A 14,812-nucleotide genomic window follows, 5' to 3' on the forward strand; every position below is an offset into this window, starting at 1 on the left:
AGAGGATGGACATAGAACTGCCACCTCTGCTGTCCCTAACCTGTTTGTTCCATTGAACACCAATCCAAAGGAGGTCCAAGAAATGAGGAACAAGGTTTGTAATAGCAGTAAAATAATTTTTTCTTGGTCATCACAACAATTAAGTTGTGCACTTTTAATGAAATAACTTTCTTTGCTATAGTGAAATTTTTTGGGTTCAATTACACAGCTCTGGTACTGTCCTGCCCCTTTATAACTAGATATGGAAACAAGTCCTAAATGTTCTGAAGTCATCTTGGAAAATAATGGTATTGCTCTCAGCTATATGAAGACTTTTTATTGTCTTACATTTTGTTACTGTCAGACCAGTAGCTGGCTACCTCTGAAACAGCCACCACTGAGTTTGTCATAGAATCCTAGAATGGTTTGGGCTGGAAGGGACCTTAAAGACCATCTAGTTCCAACCCCCTGCCATGGGCAGGGACACCTTCCACTAGCCCAGGTTGCTCAGAGCCCCGTCCAACCTGGCCTTGAGCACTGCCAGGGAGGGGGCAGCCACAGCTTCTCTGGGTGACCTGTTAAACCTGGTAGTAATTTGGTTCCCTGAGATCATAGTTTTACACTAGTGATCTGTTTTCCTGTTTTGGTTTCACCAGTTGAAATTGTGACCTAGCTGTGGATCTCTCTCCATTTTATATTTTATTATACTGTGATTGTTGCAGAAATTTTTGGGGCTGCATGTTAATCTCTTTGAAATGACGTAGCAATTAATTTTCTAGTCTTTGAATTTCAGATCTTCTTGTCACCAGTTTAACAACAGGAAAGCACTGGATGCATTGTCATTTTTTCACTGTATTTCTTTTAAAGTATAAAATATACCCTGGTATTTTGTTAATATTTAACTTGTTCTACTTCTGATGGCCGTATGGAACATGGGAGTTAGCTTTATGACACAGGAAAATCTCTATGCAGGGGTACTAGCAGGAATACTGATTTGTTCTAAAATAATTTGTATAAGGTTGACAGAGCTTTTGCTTTTCCTGACTCAACACTGTAAGATAATAATCACCTGAAATGAGAAGTCTGGTGAAATTGCTAAGCAGTTCATTGGTGACTGAAACACAAATACTGTTTTATTAAAAACTTGAATGAAGCGACTAAGAGGAGAGAAGTAAAGCTTCAAACTTTTTACTTTCCTGATGATGAGAAGGGTAGTAAACTAGAAACAAGAACAGGTGATGCAGGATCTTCATACTTCCTGAAATACCAAGTATTAATAATACCTTGTGTTTGTATACTTGTATGCATGTATTTTTATATAATTGAATGTCCTTTTTAGTGGTAAAGTCTTTCTGGATGCATGCTTTTCTTCATTTATCTTGGAACAAGAACCAGCATAATTTAGAAATAAATTTGAGTCAGTTGGTATGAATTCTTTACCACTGTAAGATATCTAATTTAAATAGATAATACCTAGATTTCAAGATCCAGTTTCTATTCCTATCTTCTGTGTTGGGAACTGGGGGATTACTGGGAGTTACTAGGGATGTGTTTGAGTACTAAACTAATGGAATGTGTTTGAGTACTCTGCAGTGTATAGGAAGATATTTATATACCCTTTTGAGAATATGGTCCTGACTAGATGCAAAAACTGAATGTTGTGCAGTGTTTTACAGTAAGTTCTGTAGGAAGATGATACTGTGGTGCAGTATCAGTGATTAGTGGCTAGTGACAGAAACCTGTAAATGACTGGCAGGGTACAATAGACATGTAAATATGGGCTCTGTGCTTCTTTTCTCTCCTTGTTTCTTCACAAACTGGGCTTGTCTGTTGCCTGCTCTGTACGCAAAGGACAGTACCTGCTGTGGTACTTAAAAGACTAAATTCTGAGAAATGTGAGGAGGCAACTAGGAACCTGAGCACATATCTTCAAGTGGTGTTTATAAGCACAGCTTTTGATGGGTAGGGCTATAGCAACCAACACTAGTTGCAGCCTGTTGGCAGGTTCACCCACCCCTTTTTCAAATCAGAAAATGTGGTTCACTTTTGTCTGTTGTTCATGTGGCTCTATTCTGCTGCTTTCCTTTACAGATCCGAGAGCAGAATTTACAAGATATTAAAACTGCAGGCCCTCAATCACAGGTTCTCTCTGGGGTGGTTGTGGACAGGAGTCTTGTACAGGTGAGAGTATAAAATGCCTAAAACTATTAGCTTAAAGTTAATCTGTGATATCCTGTGCTTACACCTAATATATCACTATAAAATTATTCTTTAATTGGCAGAGAGTAACTGTTTATAAGGTAAGTCTTAGAGGTAACACCATTGTCTTTGCGAGAGTGCTCAGGGTCAGAAATTTAAGAGGCTTCAGCCATGTAGCCCAAGCATGTCTGTGGAGGATGCTTCTTGGCTTTTTTTGCTGAATGTAATGCATGAAATTCAGAAGGCTTATTTATGTGGGTTAGATTCATGTTCAAAACTAGTTGGGCTTTGTGACAACTTTTTGTTTGTTTGTTTTCCAAGTTTATGTACCTTCGAGTATTAATACGGGGCACAGCAGGCTCACTATGGGGCAGTAGTGTTGTGTGTTAAGTATGTTTTATCATGCTTCGTAATATTTTGTTTGAAGAGCAGTTTGGAAAAAAGCTATTATGCATCAGTAAAACTTAAAATCAGTATATCTGGATATTTAGAAGACTTGATGAATCATAGCTCAAAGTAAAGTAAGAATTGGAGCTTTACAGTTATACTGTGTAGCTGAATGACTTTAAAGCTCTATATATGCGAGTGCTTTAACTGCCCCAGATAAGTATTTTCTGATGTACTTTTTAAAGTTTGGCTAGTCTTATCATGTCCATAGCATTATTCATGTTGAGTGTCATATTGTGTGCATGTCAGTTCATTGTCATTTGCAATTTTATCTACCGTTACTGTTTCTTTGCATGTTTTTAGCAAGCGTCATAATGCTTTTGGGTGATGTTTTAAAGCCTGGGCTCGGTTTGCTCTGTTTACTCAATTTACTGTTGCAGGATGCTCCCCTCTCAGACTGTACGGAATCTATTGAAGGGCTCGATCTCACAGAGCAGGCCTTTAGTCCCGCTAAATCTCTGTCTGTTAGAAAGGTACTGCCCTGTCATACTGCTCTAAATGCTGTTGTTCACCCTTCATTTTACCTCTTCCTTACCCTGACCTCTTCCCTCTGTTAGCTAATGATTTGGCTAGAAAAGAAGAAGAAAATAGATGGATCTCCAAATGACTTATATGCAACTATACAAGCAGTTACTTTACCATGTTAAAGTATCTTTTGAGGATTTTGATCTTTTTCTTTGTAGAAGCTGGTGAGGAAACACATTTGATGTTAAGGTGCCGATTAGGTTCTGTGTATAGTGGGTTTCTTTGCGCATGCTCTTAGTGTTGAATTACTCCAATTTGAGATCCATTTTGAATTAGCTTAATCTCAGCCTGATTACATCAGTGTAATTCCGAAGATATCCACATGTTCAGAGTGTCATGCTGACAAACACTGTCAACTTCTGATCCTCTATTGCTAGAAGTCTTGTTTTCTTAAAACTTCCTGTGGTTATCTACAGGAGTTGCTGAGTAATGACTCAACTCCCAGAATCGATTGGCTTTCAAAGATGTATTCATGCTTACGTAATATACTTTAAATACAGAATAAATTCAAGAGATGCCTGTATGGTTGGGGTGGGCAGTCCTCTGAGGCTGAGTAAACAGGAACAATGGTTTGCACATTGGTAACCATCTGTCCTTAGCTGTCTTTCTCTCCCAGGTTTTGAAGGAGCCTCTTAGAGGTGATCTAACATGGAAGCTCAGTGTGTCAATAAGCATCAGTATGTCTTCTGCTCCAGTATTTTATCTAAAAGATTCTTTAATCTTGGTTTAGGTTATGCCTAATATCTCATTATCAGAATAGCTTTCCCATCAAAAACCAGAATACTTTGAATTACATCACTGTTACAGATCTCATGAATTTATAACACTTAGTAGTATAATGAGCCAGTTTGTATTACAGATCGTTGTAACATACTGAGAATTTGATAAAGATGTTTTTCAGATTACAGCTTGTTTTATCCATATTCTGAAAGGAAAAATAAGAAGACGTTATTTCCAGATTTAAGATGAAAAATAAAACAAAGCCCAAGCCTTCCAGGCAGTACATGTCTCTTATTCTCTGTTTAATAGTACTGTCAAAGTGAAAAATGATTTTTGATAGTTATCCATTAGTAATCACAACACAGGTGGTTTAATTTATCAGTGATGTGAAAGGTATCTTTCAAGTATTATTTTTGAATAAAGGCATCTTCTTTCTATAAAACTAGTAAAATATTTTACATGCATTTTTGTAGATGGCAAGGAGCCAACAAAAGGTCTGTTGGTTATATGGGTTTGCTTAGTAGTATAATGTTAGGGTTTAGATGTCCGAATGATGTGTTATGTGTTCCTTTTTGTGGTGTCACAAAGGTATTTCCTCTGAAATACTGTATAAAATTAGATCACAGTGTTAATTACATTAGGAATGGCCTCTTTCATAATCTTTATTATCTTCATATGGATTGTGACCTGAATGCTTAATAAATGGAGGGGGGAAATGACAACAAAAAAACCCCAAAACAAACAAATAAACAACAAGTAAAAAAAACAAACAACAAAACAAATAACAAAAAAACCCCACAAGCGACATTTTTTAGAAAGATTATGCCAATAATCAGTCATGTATTGTTAAACAAAGGAAGGATCAGCAATCTTATGATGCCTACATAAACCTCACATGAAACTTTGAATGAAACTTCGAGGAGACCTGTACATCAAGGGCTTTTGGGTCCCAAATAATTACAAGTTCTCAATTGACAAATTCTTTGACACTCATTGTTAAAATGAAAAGTTCCATCTGACTGCAGTAACACTTAAAATGTATTATGTTTTCAGTTAACATTGAGATTTATACAGAATACTAATGCGCACTATTTTGGATGAAAAAAATCCTGTACAGTATGCATGTAATGCTTTGAGTCTTCTGTGCCTATGGCTGCAGTAGTAAATACTCCATTTTGCCTCGTCACTTGCTTTGTCCATGTTCTGAGAACTCCTGGCCATGTTGCAACACAAGTTCCTTGTGCATCATGTAATTTTATTCATGTCATAGACTTGGCTAACTAAGCTTCTGCTGCAGTCTTGGCTGAATGAGAGGGAAGGTTGGTTATTCTTACCAATGACCGTTCTGCAATCTGATTTAAAAAAAAAAAATTCACAGGAATTTCCAAGAATTTTAAGTAAAAGGGGAATGACCCATTTCATGTTTCTTCCTTTAGAACGGAAATTCTATGGCTTTGTTCTTCATGAAGAGCCTCTCAGTTCTGCCCCAGGGGTGGCACTGTGTTTTAATGGTGACTTCTACATGAACAGTACTTTAAGAATCTTGGGGGTTTTGGATAAAAGCACTGCAATAATGCCGTATTGTGTTAAGAGCAATTGTTAATTTTAGACTATTATAAACCTACTGTCTGGCTGAGAGAAAATTTGGTATGTATAAGGTGCCAGTTTTGCTCATGTCCATCCCTGAGAACAAGATGAAGTGCTTGCCTGTTAAATGATGGTCACCTCATAGCAGTTTTGAATTTTTCTCTGAAAGCAAGATTTGCTTTATCAAAATGACTTGATAATCTAAAATTTCCTTGTAGGATATGTGAGGTCCAAGCTTAGTATTAAAGTATTGTGTATTGTTAGCTGTAAATTACTTTCCCTTTGGATCTTTGTAGGAGAGTATGCCCCTACAAAATCCTCAGGAGTGAAAATATATTATGTTCATGAATGTGCTCTATCCATTATTTCTTACAGTGGAGAAAATGCTGTTGATATTCAGGTGTTTACACATGCAATCAAAGAATCATCAAAATTGTACTAGAATCATCATCAAAATAATACTAGTATCAGCATAATTCAGAGTAAATCACTAGAACGTTATTTTTTTGCATGTCATCCTGTGTTGAAATAGTCTCTTATACAGGAATTTATTCCCTCTCTACAGGCTCTCTAATACTAGAAGCCACTCCAGACCAGTTTTCTTGTTCAGTTTTTCTGGATGTTTGTAGGAATCTGTGAATGGCCTGGACAGGTTGATGGTTCTTCAGTCTGTCTGTTTTAGTGTCATATTTAACAATCTAAAATGTACTCTGTACTGTGTTTTTAGTCCTTTATACTAATTTTCTTTTTGCGTTGTGTTACTCTTTCCGTTTTGTGTTGTATATTTTTATTTGAATTCTTGGAAGGCTGCTCTGTGGCTTATTCTGTGAAGCAATGCATCTCTACTTCTTTGTTTTGTACATGTTTTAGAGTAATCATGTTGCAGAACTTACTACTATACTACTATAATTTATTTTCCCCATAGAATCAGTCCTTCTACCCCTTATTTTCATAGTGGTCTTTGAACTGCTTCCATATTATGGATACTGAGCAAAGCTAGATGGTTAATCTGAGAACAGCTTTTAGATCAAAGGTTTGCCTTTATGGTCTCTCATGTGATTTTTTTTTCTGCTTTTACAGTCCAAAAAACATAAGTGCGTTTTCTTTGTAATACATAATCTGCTTGCTGTCATTGCTCTGATCTTTTCACTGTTACTTCTCTTGGGTCAAAGATACTCAGCCTAGTATAGATACTTGTTTGCATTGATTGTGGGTGTGGTTTTTGTGTGTGTTTGGTTTTGGTTTGTTGGGTTTTGTTGTTTGTTGTTTTGTTTTTTTTTAATTTAGTAAATGTGATAAGCTTGATGCACTGCTTTTATTCCCAGTAGTGAACAAAGGTACTCTCTTAAGGAGAAGAATACATAATGCCAGTGCACTAGTCATCTTGCTGCAAACTGTGTGTCTAGCTGCTTGACATTATTAAATCAATAGGCATTCAGTAAAATTTTGTTTCAGGTGCAAGTTGTTCTACTCAGTCGTTTTGGATTTAACTTGCAGACAGGATACAAAGATTCTTAAACATTCCAGGGATACCACTGTGCGCTGTCTGTCTTGTTCTCTGTTGAATTTTATAATCCTAGAAACTCTGCCTGAGATCAGGGCTTTACAAACCCCAGCTATTTACTGCTGAGTTTCAGTTAAAACTAGGTATTTACTTTGAAGGGGTGGGCAGAGACAGAGGGGAATATAAAATTGCCATGGACACCAGTTTTCTGCCATCACTGAAAGCTGAGATCTGTAGTTTTGAGGGTGTTTGCTACAAAACAATTAGAATTTGCACAAAGGTTGATGTGTTTGTGGCTTTTTTTTCTGCTTTCTTGTGGCTTCTTTGTGGCTTTCTTATCCTGTAAGAAAAGCTGTGACTATCAAACTGGAGGTTTTCTGGTATTAGGACAGCTGGGGTTTAATGGAAATAATTCAGAAAAGGCTTTTGACATTTTACCGACATTCTGTATGTGAGATGAGTTCCTCTTACGTTATGGAGAAACGGAGGCAATCTATAATGTTTAGAGAGGTTTCTCTCCTGCAGTTCCTTTCAGGATCTTGCAGTGGATACTTGCTGTTATCCTGTTTGTTTTTCAGTAGTTCCCGCTGGTGTCTGCTTCCTGAAGAGCAGCCCAGATTCTAACAACCAGCTGTTCTTACCTCCCTGGATTGCTCTAGACCAGATTTCTGGAGAATCTCTCATGAGACTTCCAGAAATATGTAATTGCCCTTGTCCTCATTCCATCTGGACATTCTTGTCTGTCACCTTTTTGGTGCTGACACCTTGTCCACAGCAGCTCTTAGCACCCAAAGCAGTATTCTGTCTAATTTCATCTTCAGTTTTACAGTGAAGGTCTCAGGCTTGTCCGTCAAGTATGGACATGGAATGGAATGTTTGTCTCTGTTCAGGTGCTGTTTACTTTTGAACTGCACTTTCTAATGCTTTCTTTCAAATATTGGTACAAGTAACATTTGAATATGAAGATGACTTGGGCCAATCGATAAACCATACTTAACTGGTAATGGAATTCAAATAACCTCTTCTCAACAATGAAGACAATTTGGGTATCACAGTGACACGAGGCACAGACCACACATCAGTCATTCCCACCCTAGTGTCAGCAGAGTTCTGTATGTTCAGTGAAAAAACCAAATGTGTAACCAAGTTACTTGAAAGATACTGTGACTCTCCAGGCAAGCATCTTCCATAGCCGAGACAATGAAAAGCCAATGGCTTTGGGCTTTACTATATGATTAGTGAAGAAAACTAAAAACCTTAGCTTTACAGAATCTCAGATGCAGCTGCTTTTGTCCATTGGAGCTTACTGTGCTTAGAATTGCCAATGTTTTATTTGTATAACTTTTTATCTGGCGTGTATGACAGATGTTACAGATATAATTATGCTAACTTGTGTAAGACTACAGTTCACTAATTACTTAAAAATTGTTTGTAATAAACTGTTAATCTGGAGTACACAGAACGCATACAAGATGGCTTTTTACAATAACATCTATTATTAGGTGTTATGTAGTAGCCACTAGAAATGGCTTTTCCCTTAACTAAAAAAAGGCAAAAAACCCCACCAACAAAACAAAAAAACCCCAAATCAAACCACAAACAAAAATGTCTCAGCTGAGTCCTCTGAACTTCTACAGGTATTCTGTGCCCAGATTGCTGTGCAGTTGGGCTTGGTATCCTGTTTCTTTTGTGAGGAGAAAAAGAAACTTGATACTTCCAAGTGTAATTCAACTAGACTGTTTGGCTGCTGTTTGATTTCCTGCTTAATGGTGGATATTACCTGGTGGAAACACTGATGTGTCTGTAAGAGTAATTAATGAGACCTGTTTTCTCCTTTATATTAACCTGCTGTTGATTAATTTAAAAAAATAAAATAATCTGTCAATATATTTTTTTAAATCTAAAATAAAATAAATACAGCAGTTTTGAGATTACCTTTTTGTTTTGGTTTTGGTTGCTTTGTAGCCTCTGCACTTTTTCAGGGTTCTGCAGGTTACTGCTCGATTGCAGATGTATCTTAATTTTCTTTTGTCAGGGAGAACTGGTGACTGCATCGAAGGCAATAATTGAGAAAGAATATCAACCGAAAGTCATAGTGAGCACAACAGGACCAAATCCCTTCAATAAACTCACTGATCGAGAACTGGAAGAGTATCGCAAAGAAGTAGAAAGAAAGCAGAAGGGACCAGAAGGTTGGTTTCTCTGTGTGATTTTTTTTTTTTTCTGCAGTAGACTATAACAGCAAGTTTATTATTAATTGGAAGGTGGGCTACCTGCAAAGGCTGTGGACACATTATTCAGCTTTTGTGTGTTTCAGTTTTTCCAGTGTGAACTAGAAATGTAAAAAGCATATTGGAAATGGAATGTGCGATGTGGGTGTTAATGGAGTATTCTGTAAAATATACACAGATCTTACTTTAAATATTATCCTAGTAGACAAACTAGGTGTTGAGCACAGCCGGTTACTGCTGCTATTAGGAAGTTGAAGGCTTGAAACTTCAGTCAGAAGATTTTTTCAGTACTGCGAAGTATTTCAGATTGTTCCGCTCTGTTTCCCTTAGTGCTAGTCTAGGGTGAGAGAATGGTGCTGCTTTTTAGCAGCAAAACTGCAGTTTTCTACTTCACTGAAAACTGTGGATTGAGAAATCTGTTGAATGGGGAAGATACTGAACAGCATTTGATTGCTACTTGGAAATGGCCCATCACAACAGAGTTTCTAAATTATCATAGAATTATGAGGGAATTGTGCAGTAACAAGAGGTCGTTGCTGCATCTCATGTGGTTTTCCTGTTTTACTTCTGTATAATTTTAGGGGATAATACTTATGCTCATCTGCTGTTAGGTTTTGAATTAGTGATGCAGGAACCGGAGGTGATGTTTCCTTTGCAGTGTGTGCTCCCTGCTTCTGCTTTTCGATTGCACAATGTAGGAGCAGTTGTAGATTGTATTTGTTCATTCCACCAAGTATTGGACCATGTCGGGTGGGATACTCTGCTGTTACACCTGTATGACTGCATGCGTTTATTCTCTCAGTAACATTGCTACATCCTTCTTAGATAAGATATCAAAATATGGAGAGACTGTGTTACTGAGACAGACACCAGCTGGGGAACAGAGTACATTGCTTAGAAATCAGCCCATCAAACAAAACAAAAACAAGAACAAAAATCTCTGGATTTGAAAGGCAGATCAAAAACCTTTCAAGGAACAGATACGAAGACTTTGCAGGATCGTGACGTATCATCACTGTCTAAATCTTTAGATAACACTCAGTTTGCTGCATGGGTTTCTTGTCAGACCACGCAGCAAGTCATCACACATCTTAACCGAGAAGAGCCAGATGGGCAGAAGTCCTCCCATAAGGAATTTCACACTGCAGTGATCAAAGCGTTAAGGTCCAATCCTGACCTTTTGGCTGAGGCCTCAGGTATTACTGACATGGTACAGTTGTGCTTGTGATCTAAGGAACAACCTCTTTATCTACACCGTTTGGAGATTCTGTCAGTTGGCTCTCATCTGTGGGACTGATTTCACTTTTAATTATGTAGGTGAACTGTATGGAGCAATGTTTTAATCTTGTTCTGGATATGTGGTGAACTCCATTAATGTTTGCCTTTGGATCTAGGGCGGTTTAAGCCTGGCAGCAAGGGGGGGACCCTCCTTACTAATAACAAATACACAAACCGCTGTCAGATCTGGTTTGAATCATTTAATTACTGCATGTTTCTCTGATTATCTGTGCAGTCTTCTCTTCTTTTGGGATGCAATGTTGTTTACTCTTAGTTTCAGCAATACAAAGCAAGCAAGAGAGTGTTATGTTGTGTAGGTCTGATAGCATTTCCTCCCCCCCCCCCCCTTTGTTTATATCTTGTGGTTTTTCCTCACAAATTTTCTTCAGAACAGCATGATAAACCGATTCATAAACAATTACATTATTCATGTTCTCTTATGAAAACAAAACCCAAAAACCACCACAGAGCACAACTGTGACTTGGAACAGTTTTGTTAATATCAATCTATCACCTTAATTTTCTTTTGCTTGTTTTGGTATTATTTAATATCCTGGCAGAATTTTGATTTGGAAAAATATATTTGTATCTTATGTGCATGGAGCAGAAGGACACTTTTGTCTTCTCACATGCTGAAAGGTTTTGTCTGCCTTTTTAATTTCTATTTGTCTACATCTGCAGAACCTTCCGAAGATGGCAGGCAACAGAAAGAGAGAAGTCCCCCTGACCACACCTCAGCGCGCACTCCTCCCAGCACGCCGATTAAAATAGAGGAAGGTATGTTCTTCTGATCTGGGGGCCAGGGGAAACCAGTAACTGCATCATTAGTGACTGACGCATGAAAATATATGAACTAGTATCTAATAAAGGTAAATTATTCCTTGGATATTATTATTATTATACTACCTAAAATATACTATACTGAACTATGAGTGTAATAGGCGTTATGTTTACAATAATAAAGAAGTGTGCATTGATGTAAAATTTTCATCTCTTCAGAACTGCCTTGTCATCTCTTGGTGTTTCTCAACTGATTTACCCTTTTGTACTTTTTCTGTGAGAAAGAATTGCTCTTTTGAAATGAAATAGTGTCTGGTGGTGAACCAGACACAAATTTAGATGCTTTGGTAAATCTCCTTCACCAATTGCACATTTCTTAAACATTATTGTACTTGGATTACACCTCAGTAAATATTTTTTCCAACTCAATTTGAATCTAAATATCATTATTTGCTCACCTTATATAGTAGTTTTAACTGAAATGAGAGCAGGGCTGGTACAGTCTGCAATTTCCTCAAAAAAGGATAAAATAACAATCTTGAACAGGTGTAATCTAATTTTTGTCTTGTTTCCTTTACCTTGTACATTGGATATATATCACTTGTCTGTTAGTCTTCCATTCACTACTTCATCTCATTCTGTTTTCTATAAGAATGGTTGCAACCATTCTTCTAACTTAACACAATGGCTGTGATGAATGCATAGATTCTCTACTTGTGCTTTTTTCTTCTTGTGGCTGCGTTACAAACAGGAGATGGATATGCTAAAGAGTACCTGTTACCATAGTAAGTATCATTCCATACTCTGACCTGCTTATGTGCTTTGCTTCACTCTTGCATCTTTGTTTACTAAGGGTTTTTTGTTGATTTTGCCTTTTTTTTTTTTTTTTTAAGCAGGCTTTTTCAGTTGAGATGCCGATTTTAGTTCTTTATTTCATGCAGCTCTAGGTAGTTAAAGATCCTACGTTAAAATGCACTCCCCCTTCGAAAGAGACTGCAAAAGTGACATTATGTGTCTCCATATCTGTGTGTCTAATTCCTCAGTTGAAAAAAGGAATAGTCTGAAGTTGTCTTTCAGGTATAGCTGAAACAGGTCTGGGAGTTTCTGCCCCAAAAGTTTCTGCTGCCTACTCAACTTGGACCTGGTAATAAAATGCAGGAAAGTTCCTAATCTCTTCCAGTGCAGAAATGTTACCACTGACTTGATTTAAACTTACCTGGCAGGCTTCTGCACAGAAGTGGATATGGAACTACTCCTATGTTATGTATGTCGGATGTAGGGAAATCTGAATTCCAACCAAGGAATAACAGCAAGTGCTTGGTGGCAGCAACTCCTACAGCTGTTTCAGCGAGATCTGCAGGGCTACATCAGATTATACCTTGAAGTAATAAGGATGTTTGGCCCCTTCCATTTGTATGTCCTGTTATATCCAAAAGTCAGTGTGTTTGTCATAAATATGAAAGTCAAACTACATCGTAGGCATCTGTGATGTTACTATAAAGTTCTCCAACCCGAAAATTCTTTTTAACTGAGAACTGTGTTTCACAAACTCTTCTAGTTCAGTAAGTTTTCCAGGACAAACATACAAAGCTTATTTTCAAGATTAACTGGAAGTTCACGCCATGACAACTTTGGCAGAAGTTCTGTTGAATGACAGTGTTCTCTCTATACAGCTGCTTCTCAACTTTTTTTTCCTTATATTGTTTCTACTTAAGTGTAGCTGAAGTCAGAAGACTGTTTTATGTTTAACAGTTACAGTCTAGTTTGTATGTTTGTCCACGTTTGTGTTGAAAAAAGCATAAACCGTTATTTTCATAAATAACATGAATTGTAAATACACACCAGTATTAATGTTACTTTTGAAACTCTTATGCCACAGTATATATAAAGGGAGAGAGCATGGATGTAGACACGATTATTCTAAAAAAACTTAAGAAATTCTGAGGTATTGCTGCATTCTTAAACTGTAAATAGGCTTTGCAGCAAGATACATTTTTAAACCTTCCTAGTTACGTTACTGAAATCCATCAAGTGGAATAGCAAGGTGTTTACATATTGTATGCTTGATTTATCGAATGTGGAATTTGTAAATCTCCCTAATTCTGGTAAAATATTGCCCTTAGTGAGTGAGATAAACAGACATTTGTTTGATTCCAGCATAATTTAATTTTAAGAATTTCTAATCCCTTTTTTAAAACTTTAAAACTTGTTTTTAAATGCATTTAAAAAAGATAAAACTGACTGACAATCTAATATGGTGTCTGTTCTAAAAACTGGGCCAGCTAATGAGTAGAATATAATATTTTCAGTTGGAAGGGACTGATATTGATCATCTAGTCCAACTGCCCGACCACTTCAGAGCTGACCAAAAGTTAAAGCATGGATTTAGGAAGCCCATTCCAGTGTTTGATCACCCTCTCAGTAAAGAAATGCTTCCTAATGTCCAGTCTAAACCTCCCCTGGTGCAGCTTTGATCCATTCCCACATGTCCTGTCACTGGATACCAGGGAGAAGAGCTCAGCAGTGCTTTCACTTAATTCCTCAAAAGTAAAATGAAATCCATAAAGAGTGTAGTGCAGAATTGTAGGTGGTGCTTCTTATAAATTTGTGTCATATGCATATACAGGTTAAACTGGAGCTTCAGGAGGCAGCTTGTAATGTACATAATTGCTTTCTCTTTTTTACTGTTTTAAATCCTGCCTGCATTATAACTTTTAAACTGCTAACTTGTGCATTCTGAGTGTTTGGCACTGAATACTAGTGTGTTTTGTTTATTTAACCTCTTAGAAGTTCATGGTGCTCCAGGCAAAACATGTTGGTTTTCTAGCAGGTATCCACAGAACAGAGCCCTCAAAAATATATTAGAGGATTATTAATCCCATCTGCCAGGAATAAAAAGAATGCTCACTGTCTTTTCCATAGGAAAAATGAGAAAGTATCAAGTATTTTCTGTAAGTTCTTGTGAAAGCCTTCAGTCCTTTCAAATGAAAATGAACAAGAATTTAAAAGGGGGAAAAAATAGTTTTCTTTCTTTTGTGCCTTACAATGAGTATGGATGGCCTGGATTTTGTTCTAAATTCCTCCTTACCTAACATCAGTGGGGATGTATTTGACACAACTAATGAGATACTTCTCTGCTATAGTGCAGTGATGAATTTTGCAGGGAACTTCAAAAGTGCTCGTCGTTAATGTATATGCACAAAGTGGAGCTTTAAACAGAACATCTCTAAAGCTTAGTGGTGAGTGAGGAAAGTGTTACAATTGAGGCAGTAGTGGTTCAACTTTGGACCTAAAATCACTAGATTTTTTTATGTTCTATTATACAGGGGTGAGTTTTGCTGTTAGAAGTCACATGCATTTTATAATTTGGAAAAAAAAAAAGCTGTATTGCATAACCCACTGAATTAATTTAATTTGATAAAGCTACATGGATTTGACTTAAAGGAATCCATAATATATACTCATATCTTGGAAAAGTAGTGAAGCCTTTGTGATAGGAAATCATATTCTGAAGCAACATCTGTTAAATCTCGTGGAAAAATATTATGAAAATCCAAGCACT

At 37.0% G+C, this 14,812-nt stretch overlaps 1 protein-coding gene across 7 annotated transcripts in view; it reads left to right on the forward strand.

Annotated features, from left to right (window-relative positions):
- Window positions 1-14,812, forward strand: part of ADD1 (adducin 1) — a 66,151-nt gene that overhangs the window by 48,352 nt on the left and 2,987 nt on the right. For 2 of the 7 annotated variants that reach the window (XM_074904411.1, XM_074904412.1), the window contains exons 11-15: window positions 1-94; window positions 2,071-2,160; window positions 8,997-9,153; window positions 11,152-11,247; window positions 12,002-12,035. The exon at window positions 1-94 is cut by the window's left edge and continues 8 nt beyond it. In XM_074904411.1, the coding sequence (XP_074760512.1) occupies window positions 1-94; window positions 2,071-2,160; window positions 8,997-9,153; window positions 11,152-11,247; window positions 12,002-12,035 (471 nt within the window). Of the gene's footprint in view, window positions 95-2,070; window positions 2,161-3,005; window positions 3,099-8,996; window positions 9,154-11,151; window positions 11,248-12,001; window positions 12,037-14,812 lie in introns of those variants that run through there. The other 5 variants (XM_074904413.1, XM_074904414.1, XM_074904409.1 and 2 more) reach the window with 3 other exon arrangements.

This window comes from Athene noctua, chromosome 4 (genome assembly GCF_965140245.1).
Source record: "Athene noctua chromosome 4, bAthNoc1.hap1.1, whole genome shotgun sequence".
NCBI lineage: Eukaryota > Metazoa > Chordata > Aves > Strigiformes > Strigidae > Athene > Athene noctua.